The sequence below is a fragment of the Salmo trutta genome, chromosome 8 (genome assembly GCF_901001165.1).
Source record: "Salmo trutta chromosome 8, fSalTru1.1, whole genome shotgun sequence".
NCBI classification, from domain to species: domain Eukaryota; kingdom Metazoa; phylum Chordata; class Actinopteri; order Salmoniformes; family Salmonidae; genus Salmo; species Salmo trutta.
The window spans coordinates 11,962,198-11,990,130 of NC_042964.1; the positions used below are offsets into that span (position 1 = coordinate 11,962,198).

Sequence of the window (27,933 nt, forward strand, 5' to 3'; positions counted from 1 at the left end):
CAAAAAGTATTTCATTGGATAACTTTCAGTTTTCATTTTCTGTTAAGGTATCTTTAGTTTTAGTATGACAATTGGATACTTTTTTCACCATTGGGTGAGCATTTGCCCACTGAATTCAGTTGCATGGCAGAACTGCAGTCAGGTCAAGACCCTGGCGAGGACGACGACCAAACAGATGAGCTTCCAGTTGGAGGTACTGCCAAATTCTCTAAAACGACGGCTTATGTTAGAGAAATTAACATTAAATTCTCTGGCAATAGCTCCGGTGGACATTCCTGCAGTCAGCATGCCAATTGCACGCTCCGTCAACTTGAGACATCTGTGACAGTGTTTGATGACAACTGCACATTTTAGAGTGGCATTTTATTGTCTCCAGTACAAGGTGCACCTGTGTAATGATCATGCTGTTTAATCAGCTTTTTAATATGCCCCCTGTCAATTGGATGATTATTTTTGCAAAGGAGAAATGCTCACTAACAGGGATATAAACAAATTTGTGTCCAAAATTTGAGAGAAATTCGTTTTTTGTGCGTATGGAACATTTCTGGATCTCTTATTTCAGCTCATGAAACATGGGACCAACACTTTACGTGTTCTGTTTATATGTCTGTTCAGTATAATTCGGTCCCATTTTTCTAGCGATTGGGGAATGTATAAAAGTGAAATATTTCAGCTTCTTAAAGGTTTAAGGGTCTCATCAGTAAGAACATTTAGTCATACGTTATCCAGAATAATCATTGGATTATTTTTGGATTCATTCTCATTGGACTTTTCAATTCATGAAATATGGGCCTACTTGATTTAAAAAAAATGTATTATTTATGCAGTAGACCTAGTATTGGCTATATAACACCCAAACTGACTAAGGGAGCTTGTAGATAAAATATATTGTCACTAAATGAAAAAAATGTCAAATACTATAGACACTCTATAACACCTGTTGAATTTGCAGCCTACAATATTCTGGTGTCAAGACATCATGCATTACATTTCACATGGGGGTAGGGGCATAGGCTTTACATGGTCAAGCCGCCATCTGCAGTGACCGTACAGTAAATGCGCCTCCGCAGAAATCAAAGCAAACATACTTTTTGCGCGTCGTGGAGAAGAGCTGTTGTGAAGGAAGTTGTCAAGGAAGTTAGTGAGTTTGTGTTTGTACAGGACCTCCCGCCCCCACCTAGCGTCAACCAATCATGTCAATGCAGCTGTACGGAACCCTCCGCATTGTTACACAATTTGATAGGCGCATGGCGTTGCGGTACACAGCTTGATTTGGCCGCTGGTGGCTCCGCAATTGCGTCACACCCGCCATACGAAGCCTCCGACCACATTTTCAGATAAAGCATAAACTGGCTTTAAGAGGCGGTTGAAGAAAGGCGGAGAGGGTTTGTCATCAGAGTGCCAGTCACTATCCTCTGGGCGGTTTCTTTCTGTCTCATGCAGCCGTGTAAAAAAATTAATAAATTGCTCACCAAAGTGTCTGACCAAACGCAAACATGGCGACTGCTTGCACCGATAGCTACCGATAAGAGTGTCGTGAACGAGCTATACCTCAGCGAACAAGTGTGACAAAGTGTCCAAGGATTATCGAAGTGCGCTCACTTTGTGCCTTCAGTGGTGGTTTTGTAATCTAAAACTGGATCGGAATAACTCGAGCGGGTGAAAGCTGCAAGTTGCCTACATGTCAAAATTGTCTCTTGTAGTGTTGTAAACAGCTGGTAAGTATTACAGCACTGCCTGCCTCTATTCTGGTTAGGGAGCTAAGCAAGTTTGTATTATTCATAATTATTAATAAACTGTGACTTTATGATGCAGTTTAACGATATGCAATGTTTCAAACAGTTAAATTGCAATCTTTGCGTGAATGTATTGCTAGAGCCCGGTGTCTGCGTGATTGTTTTTTTTTTACTGCGTAACATAGACGGGCTGTCTCTTATTGAGAATGAAATTCTTTGTTTTCAGTGATCAAATGTTGACCTACTTGTATAATAAAGCCATAGGCTACGATGCAACAGTTGGAACGTAATACTTCCCCCGCCCCCTCTAGGCCCTTATACTGTGAGAGATGGGTTCTCCTCTAGGCCCTGGGTGTGTCAACACTCAGGTAGTCTATTGTCAGGCTAAACCATTGTCTCACTTTCCCAGCTAAAAGTCTTAAGATCAAGTCAGATAATGTACTATCAAATGAAACAACCACCACTCATACTATAACTGCTTTTTTTTTTTTTTTTTTAAACTAGAAAATGTACTTGTTGTTTTTCACAAATGCCATTCTCCACTGGAAAATATACTTTTCATGTGGTAATGGACCTAAAAAAAGAAACATGCAGAGAGAGCACTTGTGGTAGCCTAGTAATTCCATAACAATTCCCTACTACATGTCATTCAAAGCGTGGACCTCAGTTTAGGCTAAGCCTGAGTGGACTTTTGATACTGAATTTGCAATGTCCGTCTGCATTCGTGTGACCCTGACTAAGTTGAGTAAGAATTAAGTGTCTATGACGCTCTGTAGCCTACAGGTTCCTGCAAGCCAAGGTGCTCACATACAGTATCTGTTGCTCAGAACTTGACTGATTGCCATCAAGCAACTGAGGCGCTGCAGTGACAAACAGAATGTGTCATTCCTTCCTCCCCACCTCTATGCTGGCCTCCATGTGTGTCTGCCATGGCAACCTGAGGGCCAAAACTGTGGTCATTTAAGAGATCTTGAGACACGTTTCTAGCTTTGCTTTTCATAAGGGTGTGTTTTTAGTCTTTCTGTTTTTATTTTTTATCCTTTTGTGTTTTGTAGTACATATTTCAGTTTTTATTTTCATAGTTTTTTTTTCATAGTTTTTTTTTGTGTGAAGAACATTGCGTTGCATTCATGTCTAAAATGTGCTGTATAAGTAAAGCTTGATTTGATGGCATCTCTGTGCCAGTCCTCTACGGCGTTAGTCCCAGCAGGGCAAAGAATGGTATTTCCCCACAGGTACTGTAGCCACATTTTGGTTTCCATTAGGGTAGCGATGCGTTTGTGCTAAAAGAAAGTCTCACCCTCTAAATCAGGGATGGGCAACTTTGATGCAGGTGGGGGCCACAAAAAAATCTGAACTCATTATGAGGGGCCACAGTGGCTCGTGGGTCTGCGTACCCACTCATGCAGTCAGAGCAGGCCCTAGCCTTCTGGGTCCCTAAGTGTAATTTTGTTTTAGAGTTAATTTCCTGCAATTTTGCCATGGGTGTAGAGAAAATGTTGCAGTTTTAAAGCAAGTTTGCTACAATTTTACACCATTCCATGGGCGGAGAGATTTTGCTATTATATAAGGGGGAAAATTGATTCGGGGGTCGCAGTCCGGACCGCCAGTTGCCCATCACTGCTCTATATGCTACCAAATTGAATGGGTTAATTGGTGCTGCATTGCTGAAATGTTGATTTTTATGTTAAATTATTAACACATGAAATTGCTGGGACCATATATGAAGTGACTTTACTTTTCTACAGTTTACTCTTTGTTAGTCAGCACCTCTACAAACATGTTTGGGTGTGTGTCAGCTCAGGCATTTTACTAGCAATGTAGTTTGTGGCACAGTATTCCCTAAAATAAGACTATACTCTCATGAGGAGGAACATAATCTGACTTGTCTCTGTGCATGGGAAACAATGAATTCCAATCTATTCATATTTCTATCTTGAATATTGTTTCAGGCCAACCCGCTAGTGTTGGAATGCAATGAAATGCTGCTCTCTAGCAAGTGGTGCCATAGTACTTACTAGTGTGTCTGTTGTGAGAACTTGTGACTGAGTATTGGAGTAAGTTTTGACACATTCAATGTTATGCCATGACTAACTGGGTCATGGCCCCAGTTGGGTGTGTCTTTGTGCATACGGTACCAGTCAAAAGTTTGGACACACCTACTCATTCAAGGGTTTTTCTTTATTTTTACTATTTTCTACATTGTAGAAATAAGTGAAGACATCAGAACTATGAAATAACACACATGGAATTATGTAGTAAGCAAAAAAGTGTTAAACTAATCAAAATATATTTTATATGTGACATTCTTCAAAGTAGCCACCCTTTGCCTTGATGACAGCTTTGCACACTCTTGGCATTCTCTCAACCAGCTTCATGAGGTAGCTGTGTCTAAACTTTTGACTGATACTGTAGGTAAATTAGATATTTCAACTAGGTGCCAGGAGATCTGTGCCAGGGGAAAATAAGGAAGCAGTCTGGCAAGGGAACAACAACGAACAGGGTTCAAACAGAGAGATAGATAGAGGACTCTAGTGCCAAAAAGCCTGTTTTAGCATGGGCAACGCCATTGAGAACTTTAACCATTTTTCTAGTAGTCAATTGGGTGGGACTTCCGATGGGTAAAGAAAGGATCACATAATTCCATCCAGGTCATCAGGAGTGTTCAGCCAATGAATTATACTCGTGAGCAAACATTCCCTAACTGCATGTGGCAGTAAATTGCCAACTGTGGCTTTGGTACCTGTTCATAAAACACACTCCAGGGGGCAGTACACAGTCTTACAGTTTGTTTACCAACTCGTAGAAGAAGAAAATTGACTACTTCAAAATGGAGCTGGCCTCAATGGCACTGCCCATCCTCTGACAAATACAATGTTGAAAAGTACTAATTAATTTGTACAGAATGTTTTTAGGTAGGCCTTTCTCCTGCGAAAAATAAATGATACCATTTATATGCTTCACTTCCGCATGCTGTTTAGGTGCGTCTCAGATGTGCCACAGGAAAGTGATATTGTGGTTCGTTCTGTGTGAAGCAGAGGAGAATCTGAACATGGCTTCAGTCTCTTAATTGAGTTACAGCAATAGTTCATATGAGGGAATTTAGTTTGGCCAAGTAGAGTTAGAATTAATTGGTATTCTAGTGGTCACAACAAAGCTTTATGTTTTGCCTTTTTAACTTTTTAAAATGGCCTTGTTTTCCAAATACTCTATTTTAATTTAGTCCTATTCTTAGTTTGAAGATTTTGCATCCCAATACTTATGTTTCTATAGACATAATAGGCCTCAATTCACCTGAAGCCACAGTGCAGTATTGACACTGTAGCACATGCCTCCAGTTTTCTAAATAAGACGTGCACATCACACAGTCAGGAAGTCGTTTATAAATGGAGATAGGCCAACTCGTCCAACTTTGCAAAAGGATCATTGAAAGAATCCATTCTTTGGTGTCTTCTCAGGTGACCTATTCATTTCCTCTGACTCGGATGTCTCTGCAATCTTTTTGTTCTGAACTTTCAATGGATCTGGGTGCTTTATGTCTGTCAGTGTAGTTAGTTAGGGCAGTGAGTGTTTCCCCTCTCCCTCCACTTCCCTGTGGAAACAATGCTTTTTGTCTGGCCGCCCGTCACGCTTGAGGAAGGAGGCAGTGAGTCTTGACGTTTCAGCTGAGCTTTCTTTCACTCCTCAGATCCTGTCTGATTCTAACCTGCTGCATTTCACCTGTTAATGAGTACCCCAAGGTATTATAATGGCACCAGAGCTTTTCAATTATAAATATTGCAATTAAGCCTTTTTCAAGTATATTTTAGCCTTTTGAAAACTCATTCTCTCCCATTTTTCTCTCTCTGTTTCTTGCTTATAGTCATCGTAAGCAGGTAGCCTAGTGGTTAGAGCGTTGGGCCAGTAACTGAAAGGTTGGTGGATCGAATCGCCGAGCTGACAAGGTACAAATCAGTCGTTCTGCCCCTGAACAAGGCAGTTAACCCACTGTTCCTAGGCCGTCATTGTAAATAAGAATTTGTTCTTAACTGACTTGCCTAGTTAAATAAAGGTTAAATAAAAATGTCACACAGATGATCAAGAGGGTTTGTTAGCCTTGTATTTATTCTGTATCTCCTACAGCCAACACTGCTCTCATGGGCAGAAGACAACGTCACGCCTCGAAGCGCAAACATTTTATCAGGCTTGTATGTAAAGCATGTCTTTTGTTGGATATGTAGGCGGTACGAATTCTTTGACATTAAGTGCATTATAAACACCAACGCAACAGTACTATATTTCTTAGTGCTCGACTTTCAGATGGTAACAAAGCCGTCTTAGAATGGAACACTGACACAGAGAACCTGCTTTTAGTTGCTGACTGAGTGAAAAGAGGGGAAAAAAGACGAGTGAACATTTTGTCTGGTTGTATTGACATCTCTCTTTTCAAGACTCTTTAGCGATAGCGTTCTACGTACATCATTGTTGTCATCCAGAGTTATTTATTTTCCAAGTTATAGTAGACTATATTTTACATACAGGAGGGTTTTAAAGGACCTAAGAGCTTGGTCTGCGTAGTTTTCATTTTTGCCATGGAAAACAATATTGCAATACTGGTATTGTCCCGACTTTAGTAGTTACAGTGCCTTCAGAAAGTATTCATACCCCTTGAAGTACTCCACATTTTGTTGTTACAGCCGGAATTCAAAATGGATAAATAAATATATATATTCTCATCTACACACACATACCCCATAATGACCAAGTGAAAACCATGTTTTTAGATTTTTTTTCAAATGTATTGAAAATGAAATACAGAAATATCTAATTTACATTAGTGTTCACACCACTGAGTCAGTACTTTGTATAAGCACATTTTGGCAGTGATTTACAGATGTGAGTCTTTCTGGATAAGCCTCTAAGAGCTTGCCACACCTGTATTGTGTGACATTTGCCCATTACTCTCTTCAAAATTCTTCAAGCTCTGTCATATTGGTTGTTGATAATTGGTAGACAACAATTTTTAGGTTTTGCCATAGATTTTCAAGTAGTCTTATGTCAAAACTGTAACTTGACCACTCAGGAACATACACTGTCTTCTGTGTAACAACTCCAGTGTAGATTTGGCCTTGTTTTACGTTATTGTCCTGCTGAAAGGTGAATTAATTTCCCAGTGTCTGGTGGAAAGCTGATTTTTGAACCAGGTTTTCCTCTAGGATTATGTCTGTGCTTAGCATTCCTTTTTTATCCTGAAAAACTCCCCAGTCCTTAACAATTACAAGCATAACCATAACATGATGCAGCCACCACTATGCTTGAAAATATGGACAGTGGTACTCCGTAATGTGTTGTATTGGATTTGCCCCAAACAAGTTTGTCCTGAATACAAAGTGCTAATTGCTTTGCCACGCTTTTTGCAGTATTACTTTAGTGCCTTGTTGCAAACAGGATGCTTGTTTTTGGAATATTGTATTTATTTTGTACAGTCTTCCTTTTCACTCTGTCAATTGGGTTAGTATTGTAGAGTAACAACACTGTTGTTGATCCATCCTCAGTTTTCTTCTATCACAGCCATTTAAACTCTGTTTTAAAGTCACCATTGGCCTCATGGTGAAATTCCTGAGCAGTTTACTTCCTCTGCGGCAACTGAGTTAGGAGGGACGCCTGCATCTTTGTAGTGACTGGGTGTATTGATACACCATCCAAAGTGTAATTAATAATGTCACCATGCTCAAAGGGATATTCAATGTACGCTTATTTAAAAAAAAAAAAATTTTACCCAGCTACACCAATAAGTGCCCTTCTTTGCAAGGCATTTGAAAACCTCCCAGGTCTTTGGGGTTAGATCTTTGTTTGAAATTCACTGCTGGACTGAGGGACCTTACAATTATGTGTTGGGTACAAAGAGGAGGAGGTAGTCAATAAAACATCCTGTCAAACATGTATTGCACACAAAGGGAATCCATGCAAATTATTGTGACTTGTTAAGCAAATGTTTATTCCTGAATGTATTTAGACTTGCCATAACAAAGGGGTAGAATGCTTATTAATTAAAGACATTTCAGCTTTTAATGTTTAATTAATTAATTAAATTCCACTGACATTATGGGGTATTGTGTGTGTAGGCCAGTGACTAAAAATCTAATTTTGAATCCATGGTAAATTCAGGATGTAACACAACAAAATGGGGAAAAAGTCAAGGGGGGTGTGAACTTTCTGAAGGCACTGTAAACACACTGGTGTCATTCAAAAGGACCCACAAATGACCCTCATAACCTCATACAGTCAGTGAACCAACCCCATGTCGGTGTTAGTCCTTTTGCCTCTAACTACAAACTATAATTTTGGCAAGTCGGTTAGGACATCTAGTTTGTGCATGACACAAGTAATTTTTCCAACAATTGTTTACAGACAGATTATTTGACTTATAATTCACTGTATCACAATTCCAGTGGGTCAGAAGTTTACATACACTAAATTGACTGTGCCTTTTAAACAGCTTGGAAAATTACAGAAAGGCTAATTGACATAATTTCAGTCAATTGGAGGTGTACCTGTGGATGTATTTCAATGCCTACCTTCAAACTCAGTGCCTCTTTGCTTGACATCATGGGGAAATCAAAAGAAATCAGCCAAGACCTCAGAAAAAAACATTGTAGACGTCCACAAGTCTAGTTCATCCTTGGGAGCAATTTCCAAACGCCCGAAGGTACCACGTTCATCTGTACAAACAATAGTACGCAAGTATAAACACCATGGGACCACGCAGTCGTCATACCGCTCAGGAAGGAGACTCATTCTGTCTCCTAGAGATGAATGTACTTTGGTGCGAAAAGTGCAAATCAATCCCAGAACAACAGCAAAGGACCTTGTGAAGATGCTGGAGGAAACGGGTACAAAAGTATCTATATCCACTGTAAAACGAGTCTTATATCGACATAAACTGAAAGGCCGCTCAGCAAGGAAGAAGCCACTGCTCCAAAACCGCCATTAAAAAAGCCAGACTACGGTTTTCAACTTCACATGGGGACAATGATCGTACTTTTAGAAGAAATGTCCTCTGGTCTGATAAAACAAAAATAGAACTGTTTGGCCATAATGACCATTGTTATGTTTAGAGGAAAAAGGGGGGTGCTTGCAAGCTGAAGAACACCATCCCAACTGTGAAGCACGGGGGTGGCATCATCATGTTGTGGGGGTGCTTTGCTGCAGGAGGGACTGGTGTACTTCACAAAATAGATGGCATCATGAGGAAGGGAAATTATGTGGATATATTGAAGCAACATCTCAAGACATCAGTCAGGAAGTTAAAGCTTGGTTGCAAATGGGTCTTCCAAATGGATGTTGACCCCAAGCATACTTCCAAAGTTGTGGAAAAATGGCTTAAGGACAACAAAGTCAAGGTATTTGTGTGGCCATCACAAAGCCCTGACCTCAATCTTATATAAAATTTGTGGGCAGAACTGAAAAAGCGTGTGCGAGGAAGGAGGCCTACAAACCTGACTCAGTTACACCAGCTCTGTCAGGAGGAATGGGCCAAAATTCACCCAACTTATTGTGGAAGGCGACCCAAAACGTTTGACCCAAGTTAAACAATTTAAAGGTAATGCTACCAAATACTAATTGAGTGTATGTAAACTTCTGACCTACTGGGAATGTGATGAAAGAAATAAAAGCTGAAATAAATCATTCTCTCTACTATTATTCTGACATGTCACATTCTTAAAATAAAGTGGTGATCCTAACTGACCTAAGACAGGGCATTTTTACTAGGATTAAATGTCAGGAATTGTGACACTGAGTTTACATGTATTTGGCTAAGGTGTATGTAAACTTCTGACTTCAACTGTATGTATACACTGTAATGTAGCCTATTGTATTGAAATTGTGGGTGGCGTGTATCCTAGCGGTTAGAGTGTTGGGCCAGTAACCGGAAGGTTGCTGGTTCGAATACCCGAGCCGACAAGGTGAAAAATCTGTTAACGTGCCCTTGTGCAAGGTACTTGACCCTAATTTGCACCGGGGCGCCCTACTACTATGGCTGACTCTGTAAAGCAACACATTTCCCTGCAACTGTCTGGTATATGTGACAAAACATATTTGTATTTTTTTGTGCTGATGTGTTATTGTGCTCTTATGCCTGCATGAGATGCATCATGAAATTACCTTGGAAAAACTCAGCTTTTGACACAGCTTCTCATAGAATTGGTGCAAGGGATGTTTACAGCTTGTCGTGCATATAATTGATTGTTCTGCCGCTCTATTTCTCAACTGTTGTGTATACTCTGCTTGTCTGTTGAAATCAGATGATGCTCCGACGTGAAATTGGATAATCACTAGGACCTGGAAGACTTAGGAATATGACATTATCATAGAGTACCACAGTATGAGTCATAATGCCCATAAAACCTAGTGGTCAAACAGGGAAATGATTCCAATTGTTTTTCCACCATTAATTTTTCCCATAGGGGATTTTAGAGACACTTTAAAAAAAGGGCTGTGTTTCGTGTAGGCTTACCCTGGTGTGACGTTTAGAAAACCATGTAAATTTCTCTAGGACAAGGTGACTTTTATCAATATATTTGCCTGTATTTACCCCCTCCAAAATGAAATGCTAATTAGCTGCTCAGGTGGCAATCATAAAGAACTACAAATGCCACGATGATGTGGATGAGACTGCCGAATCGAGGCAAAGGTAAGAATCTCTGGATTAACTATCTGTTAGATAAATGTAGTAATGAATAAATTGGCAAAATGTCTTAAATGGACAATTCTGATCTGTCTTGTGCAAGTTTTAAACCGTCACAATACCTGTTAGCGAAGGTGTCAGCCAGAGATGACGTGCAGGAGCTTGCTGGGAATATATTGATAAAAGTCACCTTGTCCTAATGATTTACATGGTTATCAAATCATCACGCCAGGCTAAGCCTACACGAAACACAGCCCTTATTTTAAGTGATTCAAATCACCAACTTCTCATCAAGATTTGATTATTTGAACCAACTGCGCAGTGCTTGGGCAAAAAACCAAAACGTGCAGGACCGAGTTTGGGAAACCGTGTGTAATGTATTAGTGTTGACGTCGGACTGCACCCAGAGCAGGGAAAAAACATCAGGAGTTGAATCAGAGTTGAGGCAACATGTTGCTTGCGCTGAAAAACAGGTGGTGCCCATGGAGTATGTTTTTAATCACTCTTTTTCCCAGTCATGTGGGTTTTCACTCAGCTTCTTGTTTTCCCATTCTGCTGGATGGCTGCATTATTTTCTCCATCTACATAGCCAGATTTGTTTTCCCTTTTTGCTGCAAATTGCAAATGAGGCTTATTGCCTCTGGCAAACATTTGCAATAAGCTATTCGATGTTTTCCGCATCGGTGGAATTTTGGGCTGATTGCTGCCTGTTATCAAAGGCCGTGTCTAGACTTGACAGTTCATGCAGCTTTAGTGTTCCAAACGTGTCATGCATCTACACCTACAGCACCAGTCAAAAGTTTGGACACACCTACTCATTCCAGGGTTTTTATTTATTTTTACTTTTTTCTACATTGTAGAATAGTATTGAAGACATCAAAACAATGAAATAACACATGGAATCATGTAGTAACCAAAAAAGTGTTAAACAAACCAACATATATTTTAGATTCAAAGTAGCCATCCTTTGCCTTGATGACAGCTTTGCATACTCTTGGCATTCTCTCAACCAGCTTCATGAGGTAGTCACCTGTATTGCATTTCAATTAACAGGTGGTCCTTGTTAATTTGTTGACTTTCTTTCCTCCTTAATGCATTTTGAGCCAATCAGTTGTGTTGTGACAAGGTAGGGGTGGTATACAGAAGATAGCCCTATTTGGTAAAAGACCAAGTCCATATTATGGCAAGAACAGCTCAAATAAGCAAAGAGAAAGAACAGTCCATTACTTTAAGACATGAAGGTGAGTCAATCCGGAAAATGTCAAGAACTTCAAGTGCAGTCGCAAAAACTATCAAACGCTATGATGAAACTGGCTCTCATGAGGACCGCCACAGGAAAGGAAGACCCAGAGTTACCTCTGCTGCAGAGAATAAGTTCATTTTAGAGTTACCTGCCTCAGAAATTGCAACCCAAATAAATGCTTCACAGAGTTCAAGTAACAGACACATCTCAACATCAACTGTTCAGAGGAGACTGAATCAGGCCTTCGTGGTCGAAATTGCTGCAAAGAAAGCACTACAAACCACTACTAAAGGACATCAATAAGAAGAGACATGCTTGGGCCAAGAAACACAAGCAATATACATTAGACTGGTGGAAATCTGTCCTTTTTGTCTGAGTCGAAATGTGAGATTTTTGGTTCCAGCCGCTGTGTCTTTGTGAGACGCAGAGTAGGTGAACGTACGATCCCTGCATGTGTAATGCATGGAGGAGGTGGTGTGGGGGTGCTTTGCTGGTGACTCTGTCAGTGATTTATTTAGAATTCAAGGCACACTTAACCAGCATGGCTACCACAGCATTCTGCAGTGAAAGGCATAGTTTGCACTTAGTCCCGGTATCATTTGTTTTTCAACAGGACAATGAACCAACACACCTCCAGGCTATTTGTCCAAGAAGAAGAGTGATGGAGTGCTGCATCAGATGACCTGGCCTCCACAATCATCTGACCTCAACCCAATTGGGATGAGTTGGACTGCAGAGTGAAGAAAAGCAGCCAACAAGTGCTCAGCATATTTGGGAATGCCTTCAAGACTGTTGGAAAAGCATTCCAGGTGAAGCTGGTTGAGGGAATGCCAAGAGTGTGCAAAGGGTGGCTACTTTGAAGAATGCCAAATATAAAATATTTTTGGATTAGTTTAACACTTTTTGGTTACTACATGATTCCATGTGTTATTTCATAGTTTTGATGTCTATACTATTATTCTACAATGTAGAAAATAGTAAAAATAAAGAGAACCCCTTGTAGGTGTGTCCAAATTTGACAGGTACTGTACATTTTGAATGTGTCGACCGTGTCCACAGTGTGTCCGGATTCCCTTTTCCCACGCTATATCAAATGCCAGTATGCGTCCTATTAACAGTGTAATAGGCAAAATATGGTAACACGACAATCACAACTGATGGCAGTAGCTAACTAGCCAGCTAACCTCTGTAGCTAGCTAGCTAGCAAGCAACGTTAACGGGATTGCAAACGGGTTAGCAGAACTCTAGCCCCCCCCCCCCCCCCCCAAAAAATATATCTTTCTAAATATTAGCTAGCTGGCTAGCATTTGAGGCCAGCAAACCCATTCCTCACACACTAGGAATGGATTTCCTTCAACGTTATAATGGAAAGGTGCCTCTCGGTCCCAAAAACATTTTTTCGGCATACTTTTTGGGAGGAGTGCTGATGACATCGGCCACTGTATGCGCTTTCGGTAGCCTAATGTGTCCAGACTGAGGAGAAATCCGCACACAATGAATCCCTGACCACCACCTGAAGTGGTCAGCCAGTTCTGAACATAATCAGACCACAAAAACTTTTGTGCACCTAGACCTGTCTTTTTCAATGTGAGCTTTGTATTCTGAGAGCAGAAGTCACATGTAAGTGTCAAGTGTAGACAAGACAGATCACTGAAGTCACTATTTGACCTCATTTTTTTGTGTGTGTGTGTGGGGGGGGGTTCCATCCGAATCCAATCAGGCAAAGGGTTTTTCACCACTTGAATTGACCCATTAAAAGCCTGCTTTCCTCCTCCAGACCAGAAGACCTGGTTTTACTGTTCTTTCCTTTCAAATGGGAGTTTTGTTGCAACCTTGTCCCGGCTCTGTGGCGCAGACAAACACCACTCTGTGATGACAGGTGGCAGGGCCGCTGCTTTGCCACGAGCTCTAGGCAGACTATAACCATGGAGTGGCACTTGAGGGAGACATGTGTCCTGCACGATGGGGGTATTAGTCCAAGCTGTCACCAGATTGACGAAAGCAGGCTCTTACCATGTGTTTAGGGCAGGCTATATGTAATATGCTGTTGTATCTTGTATATGAAAGTATTTCGAAGGATATTCAATCAATCTATATCCTGATGTTATGGGGATGAGACAAACGCATTGTTCTTGTCTTTAAAGAATGTAGGTTTGAATTAATTGTTAGAGCAATATTTGCTGTGTGACCTGTAATGAGCCTCAAGTTTATATGAATTGAATTGCTTTGCCCTCTCTCAGGACTCTCTGGATATTAGTTTGTGTTCTATTTGACTCCCTGGAGATATTGCTGAATCCTGTTTTTGTTCGCTCAGAAGTATTGTTTGATTATAGCACTGTAAATGGGAAGGAGATGGCTTACTAAATTGTGTAGAGTTTCAACTCTAACTTAGTTGTCAGGAGGAATGGGCCAAAATTCACCCAACTTATTGTGGAAGGCTACCCAAAACGTTTGACCCAGGTTAAACAATTTAAAGGCAATGCTACCAAACACTAATTGAGTGTATGTAAACTTCTGACCCACTGGGAATGTGATGAAAGAAAAAAAAGCTGAAATAAATAATTCTCTCAACTATTATTCTGACATTTCACATTCTTAAAATAAAGTGGTGATCCTAACTGACCGAAGACAGGGAACTTTTACTAGGATTAAATGTCAGGAATTGTGAAACTGAGTTTAAATGTAATTGGCTAAGGTGTATGTAAACTTCCGACTTCAACTGTATATGTGTCACTCACTGCCATTGAAATTCTCCTCAGACAAGCTGGTCCCCAGTCTCCACTGAATGGAGCTGCGTGACGGGGGCTCTGCTCTGCTGGAATAATTGAGACAAGGCTGTCTGCTGTCCATGACGACACACCACACACAAGCCCCCATCCTTCCCCCGTTCTAGCATCCATGGTGTTTTGTGTGACAGGAATGAGATCACTAACCGTGGGTGGGGGAGACCATTGGGGATGGAGTTAGGGGTGTTCCACTCTACAGCTCATGCTGAAGGAACCACTATAACCCTATAGATAAGGATTTTTGCCCCTACTGCTTATTCCCTTGATTTGTGTAGATCTTGCTTAGAAGTTGACAAGGTAATATCAAACTTTATAAGAGTGCTGGGAAGGGGGATATATCGTACATACCGGTATGGATTTTTAAAATACGGTTAGGGGTGTAATGATTCACCAAACCCATGGTTCAATAAGTATTGCGGTTTTGGTATAGCAGGAAAATGAAATGCCAACAGTTACTGTAGTTAATTTTTGTTTATTTAATAGCCATGTTTACATATTGGTTTCACACGCATATTGCACTTTATTTTAGTGTTGAGTCATTGTGTGCTTCATTTAAGAAAATACAAAGTGTTGGTATTCCATATCGTGAGATATAATGCCTGATGAGAGCACCATCAGGAATAACAACCCTTTGTCTTTTCTTAAATGAAAACAGTGAAATATGTTTGAAATCAATATGTAAGGCTGACATTGATACAAATATGCGCACTTGTGTGACTTTCATAAAGAGGCCGTGTCTTTCACAGTCCGGGGTAATGTAATGGCATGTCACTGTGAAGTAGCTCTCCAAAGACCGTACAGTATGAAGATAGGCTAAAACTGCTTCTCCAATAGAAATCCACGATCACACTTGTTGGCAATGTTGGCTAGCTAAACTCGGGCGGAGAAACGCGCCGAACTGCACATGTGCAGAATGTCAAATCAAAAGCACTCCTTCGATATGAAGTTGTTTATGACGAAAATAAATGTTTCAGTTTGTCGCTTTCACGAGGTTGGAGTAATAACATGTTCAACTACTTTAAACCTGGGCTCGAATCTAGCTTGTGCCTTTTAGATTTTTATTAAGTTAACAACTAAGGAATAATTTTTCACTTCTCAATCCCAAACCCCGGCCAGTTTTGTTTGGTCAGTTTTGCAAGCGTTCCCGGAAGTCTCGCAATGTTACACCTCATAGCTTAGAAACTCTGTGAGCGCTCTGTAACCCTGGAGGTCCATCAATCTGTAATTAAACTCAACACTGGGTGCATTGGCTAATTCATTGACAATTTGGGCTTTAGCTTGCTTATAGAGAGCGAGAACTACCTGTTTGCTGAAACGGGTACGAGCGGGCGAAGTTCGTAACGTGGCTCGGGCACTTGCACGAGATGCTGAAACCCCCTATTCTCACCCACTGAGAATGGGCGCATTTCCACGTCTATAAATATACATATTGCTCTCGTAATTTCTTTGGCCCGTTCAGAATCAGCTGCTTGCACGCAAAGGGGAGACGACGACGTTGTTTTTTTTGCGTTTTAGTCCTTCTCCGGTGGTGGGGATACTGGGGTGATGTCGGGGTAAATGTGTCAACATGTTTTGAGGTGTTGGCAGCTGTATATGATATTCTCGTTGAGCAGTGGTGACATACTATTTCAGTCCATTGCCGTTGTAATATACTGGGAAACCAAAATGTTCCCAAACTGGAGATTTAAACGATGATGGAGAATCCTTGTGGTTTATTGACATCATACAGAACTAGTTCCTGGCTGTGCCTCACAAAAGCACAGTTTGAAATACGCCAGTTAAGATTATAATTTTGATTACAACGTACACACAGGCTCTAGTTTTAATGGAATAACCTGACATTTTTTCAGTTAAGATTTACTCTAGTCATGTAGCGCAGCGTTGCCCACAGGCCTAATGTTTTTATATTTGTTTATTGGGGCCCTCAGCGCGGACCGAACGGTTCGGCAAGGATATGTGTATCGTTACATCCCAAAATAACATCTAACAATATTTTGATACAGTGCTAAATTAAGTGATGTTCTGCGCATTTGACTAGTTTACTCTCCGTTTTGTTTTAATTTGGTTGAGTATAAAACCAACATTGAGAAGGAATGGCAACAAAGTCGTTAAATGGGCTAAGGTCATGCACTACTCATACAACGAAATTAGGAATTTGATTATTCAGAAACACAAAATACTGTAAAATAATGCCATTCTGCCAAAAATGAGAAAAAAACATATTTTGGCCATATCGCCCAGTAGGGAGAGATTTAGAGTGCTGTTGAAATTGGACGTAAACTTGGTAGTTGGCACACCGTATCCTGTTAAGGGTGCCACCCTAGTGCGTTTGTGTGGTGAGGGATCCAAGAAAAGACCTCATCTGCCAGAGGGCCGTTGGACCAGCGCTGCAGGCTTTGTCAGGTTTTCAAGTTGAGACCGGTGCCAGGCCTCCCGTTCCCTGTGACTCGAGAGACTCAATGGAGATAAAAAAAAAATATATATATATATATATATATATATATATATATATATATATATATATAATTTGGGTGTGAGGAACTGGCCAGCACGCCCCCATGGTTGACCAACGGCCAAAGACGAAGGGAATTTCTGCCATATGGCTTCACAACAGGGCTGTGTTCTGAAGAGCACAATGTACGGAAATGTTTTGTGCGTTTTTATTGGACAAGTTCAGGTCGTGCCTCCATGTCAGGATGTTTTTTTTTTTCTTGGGACATATTCATTAGGGAACACCGTAGCAAAACGTTTTGCAGTCCAGGTTGGCCCTCCCTGTTTGTCTTTTTTCCCCGTCCGTTGTCTAATGTTTTGGTGTCGAATTAATACGTTTGAGTAGTGTTGGCACTTGATATGGCCCTCTGTTGCTTTGTTGCTCAGTCACACAGCCAGCATAGCGGAGACAGCGCTCCTATAGTAAAGGCCAAACAAATACAGTGTGACGCCCGAGTAGTTCAGCTCTGCCCCAGAGGTTACACAGGAACAGGTTTTTGTTAGGGAGGGGCCATTTTTTTATGTTCACAACCTTGAGTGACTCGGGCTCAAGTTACAACATTAGGAAAGACTAGTTAGTACAATGGACATTTCACAGACCATTTCAATTGTCCTTAATTATTATTATTATTATTATTATTATTATTATGAACCTCTGTGCTTGATAATGCTCTCATATTAATTTGTTTTATTAGCCTGAGGCCTGCAGTTGCTTTAGTAACTGTTTTGTCTCAACACATTTATTGCTGACTCATTTTATGTTGGTGTCAGATTGTAAAAACGGTTAGTTCTGGTCACTCCGTCTGATTGGCCGATGCCTCTTCCATGTTTCCCCGTAGTCTACACAGGCCGCTATCCTCACAAGACAAGATGGCCGACGAGAATGGAGTCCATGCACGCTTCTTTTTAATTTATAATAATCCATTTAGTACTTTTTTCCAAAGCGACATGTAGTCGTGTGTATACATTTTATGTATGGGTGGCACCGGGTATTGAACTCCCAATAGAATAAAATCACATTTTATTGGTCTCTTACACATATTTAGCAGATGTTATTGTGTGTGTAGAGAAATGCTTTACAGCCATGCTCTACCAACTGAACCATACAGCACCACAAACCTCAAAGGCTTTTAGTTCAATCCCTACCTAAGCTATCTTTATTTGCTTTCCGGATGTTTAAAGTGGACTTTAAAACAGCCCTTCCCCGCTTTTATTTACTGTAGGCCTACATCTGAATTGAACTGTTTGTAGACCTCAGAGTGCATGTAGGGATACAGTCTCTGCGTGCCACCCTTTAAAGACCCACACCAGATTGATTTCCTGTGGCAACTCACCCCTGGCCAGATAGAATAACAACACAAGGCTGCCTGGGATTGTTGGGGTTGCGTTGCCATGGCAGCACCAGTGTTTGTCTACCCTGCACAGTCTGCCCACAAAGAAGAACTTCTGCTTGTTCTTCTCTTATTGGAAGACTAGTTGTCGAAACACTTTGCAGTTGTGCCTCCTGATGTACAATGCATATCTGCTCCTATATGTATTTTTAAATGTGTTCTGTTAGTTCACTAAAGTTTATTGCAACGTACTGGCCGCGTACTTGTCGTCTTATTGTACTAGTGCAATATGTGAGTCATATCGTGTGTGTTCTGGGTAACTGTTGTTTCCCACAAGGAAACACATCCTCTGCTCTGTGGGGCATGTGGCCAGACGCACCTGACAAGGGCCTCTCTCTCAACTCTCTCTTTCTGTCTCTCACTGTCTCTCTCCTCTCTTTCCCTCTGTCTACTGGAGGAATTGGATCTGGCCCTATGTGTCAGAAGGAGGCTCTTGGCATGGTGGATCAGGTTTTTGGCAGGCAGGCAGCACATCTCTCAGGATGTGTGGGTGTGGTGTGTGTTGGGGGTGCTTTTCTAAGTGTAGGTGTTCAGCAGGTAAGCCATTGTGCTGTAGAATTCCAAGCGATTGGGTTGGTCGAGAGTGCCGTTGTCAGGGAAACGGAGGTGGAGCTAATCACTTTGTCAGGACCCTGTGCTGAATACGAAGCCATGATGATGCCTCTTATCCCGGGGGATAAAGGAAGTATCATCCATACCAGACAGTGATTATAAAGGGTGATGTTTCCTCTGTTTAATACCAGCGAAGGGTGTGTTTGATATGAGATGCTGTGTGCATTAGTTTACTTAGGCCTACACAAATTACGTCATGACTTTGTTGTTGTTGTTGTAGGGAGTTTTGGGGGATTTCTTTTGTTCTGAGCCTTACATGGTGCAGATAGATTTTATGTAGGCCTAACTGCGTTGGTATAATGGGGTGTTGGCAGGACTGGCAGTATAGTGTGTCTGTCTGCGTGTCTGTCTGCGTGCCTGTCTGCCTGTGTTGCTTGTTTATGTGAGGAAGCAGGCATCTGCCCACGCTGCCGGGAAGCTGGCATGGCCATGAATGAGTCATACCCCCCACTACTACCACCTTAAAGGATGATCTTGGTTAAAGGTTTGTTCACGACTCCTGCTGGCACCACACTGACAGCTAGAGAATAAGGAGCTCTTTTTGTGTTCGTGGATGTTCGTGGTCTAACGTTAACTGTCCACAGTAAAAATGTTTTATACTCCGTGTATGAATATTCTTCAATAATCCAGTGAGATTGTGAACTAATCGTTTGAGTTGGTAATTTTATTCAACAGAAAATATGTACCAAAAGGCAATATGGTTTATGTTAGTGGGCTGTAAGTGGATTTTAGTGGCCTAACCCCCACACCTGGGCTGTAGGGACAAATCCATATCATGATAAATTGACTAATTGATGGTATAATGATAAATAGAATGATTCGTTTTTAACATTAATCTGTCCCACCTTTTTAAAAATTGTATTTCTCTTACCTACTACAACTAGTTTTATGGTTGTAGCCATCAATTGTCCTATTAACAATCACCCATATTAGTCAACTTATTTCATATTAAATGTCACATTTCTCTAGTATAGGCTACTTATTTTATCGAACGATTTTAGCAAAATGCCTGCAATAAGTGATCAGTGTCGATCATTTCTGCTTTACACACACACACACACACACACACACACACACACACACACACACACACACACACCTGCTGCTGCTACTCCTCGTGCTGCTACTACTATGACTAATGCTGCTACTACGAGTGCTGCTGCTACTACTACTACTAGTAGTGCTAGGCTGCTACTACTACTACTACTACTAGTAGTGCTAGGCTGCTACTACTACTACTACTACTAGTAGTAGTGCTAGGCTGCTACTACTAGTAGTAGTGCTAGGCTGCTACTACTAGTAGTAGTGCTAGGCTGCTACTACTAGTAGTAGTGCTAGGCTGCTACTACTAGTAGTAGTGCTAGGCTGCTACTACTAGTAGTAGTGCTAGGCTGCTACTACTAGTAGTAGTGCTAGGCTGCTACTACTAGTAGTAGTGCTAGGCTGCTACTACTAGTAGTAGTGCTAGGCTGCTACTACTAGTAGTGCTAGGCTGCTACTACTACTAGTAGTGCTAGGCTGCTACTACTACTACTAGTAGTGCTAGGCTACTACTACTAGTAGTAGTGCTGAAAATCAATGCAGTTGACAGTGAGGACATTTCTTTTTTTGCTGAGTTTACTACGACTACTGCTACTCCTGCTGCTACTAGTGCTGCTGTTTCTGCTGCTACTAGTGCTGCTGTTTCTACTACTACTAGTGCTGCTGTTTCTACTACTAGTGCTGCTGTTTCTACTACTAGTGCTGCTGTTTCTACTACTAGTGCTGCTGTTTCTACTACTATGACTAGTACTACTAGTGCGGTTTCTACTACTATGACTAGTACTACTAGTGCTGCTGCTACTTCTACTACTATGACTAGTACTACTAGTGCTGCTGCTACTTCTACTACTACTAGTGCTGCTTCTACTTCTACTACTACTAGTGCTGCTGCTGCTACTACTATGACTAGTGCTACTACTACTACTACTACTACTACTACTACTACTATGACTAGTGCTACTGTAACCGATGTGAAATGGTGGTGCTAGTGCTGCTGTTACTACTACTAGTGCTGCTGCTACTACTAGTGCTGCTACTGCTAGTTCTGCTTTTACTACTACAACGACTAGTGCTGCTGTTACTACTACTACTAGTGCTGCCGCTACTATTACCACGACTACTGTTGCTACTAGTTGTGCTGCTACTGCTAGTTGTGCTGCTACTGCTAGTTGTGCTGCTACTGCTAGTTGTGCTGCTACTGCTAGTTGTGCTGCTACTGCTAGTTGTGCTGCTACTGCTAGTTGTGCTGCTACTGCTAGTTGTGCTGCTACTGCTAGTTGTGCTGCTACTGCTAGTTGTGCTGCTACTGCTAGTTCTGCTGCTACTGCTAGTGCTGCTACTATTATGACTGCTAGTGCTGCTATGACTGCTAGTGCTGCTCCTGCTACGACTAGTGCTCCTGCTACAACTAGTGCTCCTGCTACGACTAGTGCTCCTGCTACGACTAGTGCTCCTGCTACGACTAGTGCTCCTGCTACGACTAGTGCTCCTGCTACGACTAGTGCTCCTGCTACGACTAGTGCTCCTGCTACTAGGCTACTAGTGCTCCTGCTACTAGGCTACTAGTGCTGTTGCTACTAGTGCTGTTGCTACTAGTGCTGTTGCTACTAGTGCTGTTGCTACTAGTGCTGTTGCTACTAGTGCTAGTGCTACTAGTGCTAGTGCTGCTGCTGCTACTACTAGTGCTACTACTACTACGACTAGTGCTACTACTAGTGCTACTGCTAGCTACTACTGCTACTCCTGCTATTCCTGCTGCTGCTACTACTACTAGTGGTGCTGCTGCTTCATCTAGTGCTACTACTACTACTACTACTCCTCCTACTGCTAGTGCTACTACTACTACTACTCCTACTGCTAGTGCTGCTACTACTACTATGACTAGTACTACTGCTACTAGTACTCCTGCTGCTACTACTGCAACTGCTACTACTAGTGCTACTAATACTATACTACTACTAGTGCTGCTGTTGCTACTACTACTTGTAGTAGTGCTGCTACTACTGGTGCTGCTATTTTTACTACTACTACTACTACTAAGCCTACTACTAATTACCACATTAAGTGATGATTTTTGAAATCAAGTTCATCCATACTGGCACCACATGGACAGTGTTAAAGAATGAGGGCGTCTGGGTCAAGGAATGAACACTGTCTGCTCTGCTGCTGACCCCTGACCTCTCATCAGTTAACTTGAGCTTAGCACTTCAGCGCCATGTGTAGCTAGGCTATCCTAAGGCTTGCACCCATCCACCCTAGCTTGATGCCAATTCATAGTTTAATTCTCAACACTCAGCCCTATGTTCACTCTAAGGGATCTACAGTCTACTCAAACGGAGCTGACAGAGGTTCCAAAAAATTCAGCCGCACAAATGTACTACTAGAGCGACGCAAACGGACCTCTGTTGGCTCTATTTGTGTAGACCCCTTTAGGCGTCAGACTCAGACAAAAGTGACAACACACTTTGAGTGACAGCTGCTTGAATGAACAAGTCTAGAGGCTACTCTAAATAGGCGTATGCTTCTGGTCTAGTTATCATGACAGTGTGTCCCTAGTCCATCAATATCGATATTTTCATTGTCACAGGGCACTTGGCAAGCTGTTTTTAAAGCCCATTCAGGCTAGCCGCGTTAAGCTGTGGGTAATGCAATGTTATTATTTAGATATTATGGCAAGATGCATTTAAATGGCTAAGTCCGTGTTAAGTGAAACATACAGTATAGTGTTGATTAGCTCTGAAACAAACAATACGTCAGTCACTAAGTTTTGTGTTATGTTGCCATAGTGCAAAAACCTGTAAATTCAGCTGTGTGTTTTTTGTGGGTGCGTTTACACTGGCAGCCCAATTCTGATCTTTTTTTTTCACTAATTGGTCTTTAGACCAATCAGATCAGATCTGAAAAATATCTGATGTGAATAGCACTGATGTGCATTGTCAAAAGACCAATTAGTGGTCTTCAGAGTTTTTTGATGTGAAATGTCTGACACCACTTTGAGGGAACCAGACCCCTCTGCCTACGCATACACATTTAAAAACTAACAAGACAAGTTGTTTTCCAGTCACAAGTCCACTAACCACCACCAGACAAACATGTTCTCTGTGTCATAGCGGAGCGTTTAGCTGGAACACATTTTGTGGTGTGCTTTATTATACGGTAAACAATGTATAAAAAAAAACAAAAAAAGTCTAGTTCTTGACTCTGTTACCAGTGAGGTGTAACCATGGATACGATGGTTTAAATCTCTGCAGAAAGTAGCACCGTCAGTGCCTTATCTCCTCTGTCTGCTATAGTGCACTGCGTAGCATACTACGGGCTCTGTTGAATCAAACTAACTCACTATCTGAATGGTGAAGGGGTTGGACGAACAACATATTTGTGGTACAAGAAAGCACGTTTGGATTCATTTGGATGAGAACTTTGTTTAATGCGCGACGCGAAAAGAAACTGGCATGCATTTTGATTTGCACACACACGCATTCTCGGAGGAGGAAGTATTTTGGCCAAGATTCAATTTTAGCCATGATCAGTACCCTGTGTATGTCTCTATCCCCTGATTTGGAAAGTACAACCAAGTAGGCAAACATTACCCTCTGATAGGTTGGACTACATGGGACATGTATAGATTCAATAGCATGACAAACCCTCATGGTATGGAAGGAATGCTGGCTGTGGTTTGCCCCCCCCCCCCCCCTTCAGAGCAAAGGAGACAGCCACGGGAAAGAGTGTTCTATGGGATGCATCTGTGCGCTCCTATGAGCCTGAGGGCCTGTCTGTCCCACTCACTCTCTCCATTGAGCTAGCCAAAGAGGAAGCCACTGTGTGCATATGTCGTCCGTCCCCCTTCCCTCCCCATTTGACCATTGGAACACTCCAGGGAACTGTAGCATTTCCATTGTATTCTACAACCAAACCCCATCAGAGGGGATGCCACCCCTCCCTCATTAATCAAGGCATTTTTTTTATTGCCTTCCTTGTTTGAGGAAGCCCTCGATCTTTCACAAAACATGAAGCTGTATTGTCTGGCTCTGGACCATGATGTAATGCTTTGAGGGTGAAATCCAACAGGGATGCAACACTCAGACTCTTGAGTCGTGCTGGGAAATCAGTCTTTGATTAGCATACTGCGACTGTATCAAGTGTCTTAGAGTAAGTGCTGATTTAGGATCAGTTTGGCCTTTTTGATGACAATTCATAAAATGACATATGACAGGGGAATCTGATCCTAGTTCAGCACTCCTACTCTGAGATTCTTGATGCTGGGTACCTCTGATCTAAAATATTGCTCTTCGTTGAGTTGGTAGCAGTTCTGTTTATCCCTACACCTTTTTAGTTAGAGAATTAAAGACTATCCTGAAACTCCCATTTGACTTTGCTGCTGGTGAATAAAGAAACCCTACTATGCTTCCCTCCCCAACCGCCTGTGTGGCGATTGAACCTCTTTCTTCCTCTGCTGCTCATGTTGCTACACGTGACGCACTGGATAACGTCTGACCTGTTAAGTGGCAAGAAGGAGGTCATGGTGCCGTGCTAAAAGTCTGAGATGGAGATGATTTAAACACTGTTATGAAGCCGGCTAAATTAAGTCCAGAGCCGTGTGCTCTGTCAGTTCAGAGGAGCCACGTTGCTCCTTTCTTCGTTCTGGCTCCTGCCCTATGCTGCAGCTGACTCCTGACTCACGACTGGAAAATGTCTCTTCCTGTGTGGGTCTCCGCTGCTTTCTTAGCTTTTCTTTCTTCTTAGACGGCCGTGTTGCTTCTTTATGCTATATTCTCCTTCCAAAGCCCAGTGGTTTTTCTTGGACGTCTGAATAAGCCCTATTTGCACCACAGAGAACTCCTCCAATTGCACCAAAGTGTATAAAGAAGTCAGTCTTCAATGGGATCCCCACACTCTCACATGTCACATTATGCAAGATGACCTGGACTTACGCTGCCAAGTTATTTGAGAGGCTGTACCGTTGACAGTATTTATGTTTGTGTTTATCGTGCCCAGCCAATGGCTTGTTCAGAGATATGTTGAGGGATATGAGTACCATATAGACTATTATAAAAGTCATTGGTTTTTATACCCACAAAGAGAGAGCAGCTATGATAGTTGCCACCACCTCTGAGTCAAACTTGCGTTGTAAATAACAGGGGTAAACTGCTTCCCAACAATGCAGAGCGAAAAATAGAACAATAGTAACACGAGGAATAAATTGCATGTCACTAATTACATATGCTGTTTATTAAATATTTGCCATGGTGCTTATTACTGTTAATTGGCGAGTCATGTTACGTCTTCTACAGCAGGAACATCTGTTAAATCATCTCTGAGCTTTTGCAGATCTGTCCTTATTCTCCGGATGGAAACATTTTATATCCCATGTGAAAACAATAACAAGACTCCAATTCTTCAGTTTTCACAGAGCGTTTTTTTAAGACTTGTGTTTCGTCTTGATTTATGCTCACAGTGGATTCCACACTGCTCTGCTGCTCTATTCTGCCTCTCCCGAGTCACGAAGCTCCTAACTCTCTCCATGTCCCTTAGTCTGCGACCAGGAAGTGAACAAGTCCAGTCATTTCAGAAGACCCCTGTCATTCCTTAAGTACATTAGGTACTTTATGGTGGGATGCTGTTCAGGCACTCACTTACTGTTAGACATATACAATCATATTAGGGATTCTGCATATGCTGTTAGAATGTATAGCACTGTCCCTTGGTGAAAGTGAGCTATAAGTAGGTGATAATTTCCATGTGACTTCCTCAGTACCATCTATAGACTAAGGCTGTGTCCTAAAAGTGAACCTTCCTCAGTACCATCTATAGACTAAGGCTGTGTCCTAAAAGTGAACCTATTCTCTTTATACTTTTAACACCCTAATGGCAACCTAATGGGCTCCCGAGTGGCGCAGTGGTCTAAGGCACTGCATCTCAGTGCTTGAGGCGTCACTACAGACACCCTGGTTCGATTGCAGGCTTTATCACAACCGGCCGTGATTGGGAGTCCCATAGGGCGGCGCACAATTGGCCCAGCGTCGTCCGGGTTTGGCCGGTGTAGGCCGTCGTTGTAAATAAGAATTTGTTCTTAACTGACCTGTCGAGTTAAATAAATACATATATTTCCTACATAGTGTGCTACTTTTGACCAGAGTGCCGCATAGGCTGCATCACAAATGGCACCCTAAGACCTAGGCTACGTTCTCTGACCTCTATCCTCACCTTTGACCTTCTCTCCTCAGGCACGCCCAGTCATGATCGAGGACAAGGGTCACCGTGTGACCGACTACTTTGTGGTGGCCGGGCTGACGGACAAGTCCACGCCACTGGAGCAGGACCTGTCGGAGACCAAGTCCAGCGGGCCCAAGGCGCCCATCACTGACCTGGCTGTCATCAACAAGTCGGCGGGCGAGACGGTGCCGGAGGGCTTCACCTGCATCGAGAGCACTTACAGCGCGCAGCAGGCCAACCTCAACCATGGCAGCCTTAAGAGCCCTGAGATATTTCTCTGCTACAAGAGGGGCCACGACAAGCCCCCGCTCATTGACATCGGGTGTGTGTGTGAGCCCAAATGAACTGTTCAAAGTGTGTGAGCACCACACTAATTAGTGTTACACAATGGTATCATTAGGGTTAACTCTAAAACAGGAACGCCATAACCTCTAAGTCCCTTACTCGTCCTAATGAGACCAATTACCGGAGTAGTCATCTCTAATGAAGCTGCTAAGTACATCTAGTTTAATCAATTTCCACTGATAAGAGAGAAAATGGTAGTGGAAAGTTGCTTCTCCTGTATTATTGCGCTTTTGTGAACTAACCCATGGTAATATAGTGCGCGGTTATTATGACCTTTTAATGGGTTATATGCTAGATTTATTGAATGCATCTCAATTTGTGAAGTAAATCATTTCATTTTCAGGCACTTTTCCTTTTCTGTCTATTAGGGGAAATAAGAGCACCCAATAATGTTGCATTTTGGAAGAGTGACGTCACCCACTATTTAATTAGTGTCTCGAAACCACAGTTATTCCCCCACCAGTGGAAAATATCTACTCTTTTGCGTTTTGCCTTCACTGCAGTTGTGTTTCGTTTCCAGCGGCCATGTAACGTTCTGTGGCCAGAGAGGAAGGTGCGTAGCAGTAACCCCCATTGGCTTTACGAAATATGACTACACTGAAGTTTAAACTTTGCACCATGCAAAGTCATCGAGACTCCAAAACCTCTTTTGGTGTTGCAAGGTTGAATAAACTTCAAAAGACCAGTTTATTTACAATTTGTATGTTTTCTGAAGTAGAACGTGCGGTATCTATTGGGGTTAAACTCCAGAGATGGCTCAGTGAAACATTTTGTGTTCTGTGATAGTGACTGCCTAGGTCTGAGTGAGCACTGATAATGTATAGGCAAGAGTCATTCCCCTGCCAGCACTTTGCAACACTCTATCTGCCAATCTCAGCTTCCTCACACGTTGACGCTCAGGCCTTTTGAATGCAGGTCAGAGGTTAGCCGTGTGGGCGAAGGCATTAGTCTGGGACACTGTTTCCTTCTCTCTTTCTCAGTTTTTACCTACTGTGGGATATGTAGGACAACATTTAGAAAATTCACTCCAGTGGTGTACTGTAGTTGGAGACGCTGGCCATACCTAGGCTTATTTTCTTTTGGCCACGGTTGTACTGGGTCTTTCTGTTTCCCTTTCATTCTTACCAGTTTGTGAAAGACTGTAATTGCTCATCCATCTGAATCCATTTTTTCCCCAACCTCCAATCCACTTCATCTGCAGAATGATTTTGTCTAGTTTGTGAATGTGTTTGTTGTTGTATGTGTACATATTATACACTAATATTATCTCTCTCCTCTCTCCTCCTCTTTCTCTGTCTTCCCCCCCCCCCCCTCTCTCGGTCTGCCCCCCCCCTCTCTCTCGGTCTGTCCCCCTCTCTCTCTCGGTCTGTCCCCCTCTCTCTCTCGGTCTGTCCCCCTCTCTCTCTCG

At 42.1% G+C, this 27,933-nt stretch overlaps 1 protein-coding gene across 1 annotated transcript in view; it reads left to right on the forward strand.

The window, feature by feature from the left end:
- Positions 1-1,241: 1,241 nt before the first annotated feature.
- Positions 1,242-27,933, forward strand: part of LOC115198215 (DENN domain-containing protein 4C) — a 58,867-nt gene continuing 32,175 nt past the window's right edge. The window contains exons 1-2 of the mRNA XM_029759986.1: positions 1,242-1,718; positions 26,192-26,502. Of these exons, the coding sequence (XP_029615846.1) occupies positions 26,204-26,502 (299 nt within the window). The 5' untranslated portion in view covers positions 1,242-1,718; positions 26,192-26,203. The remainder of the gene's footprint in view (positions 1,719-26,191; positions 26,503-27,933) is intronic.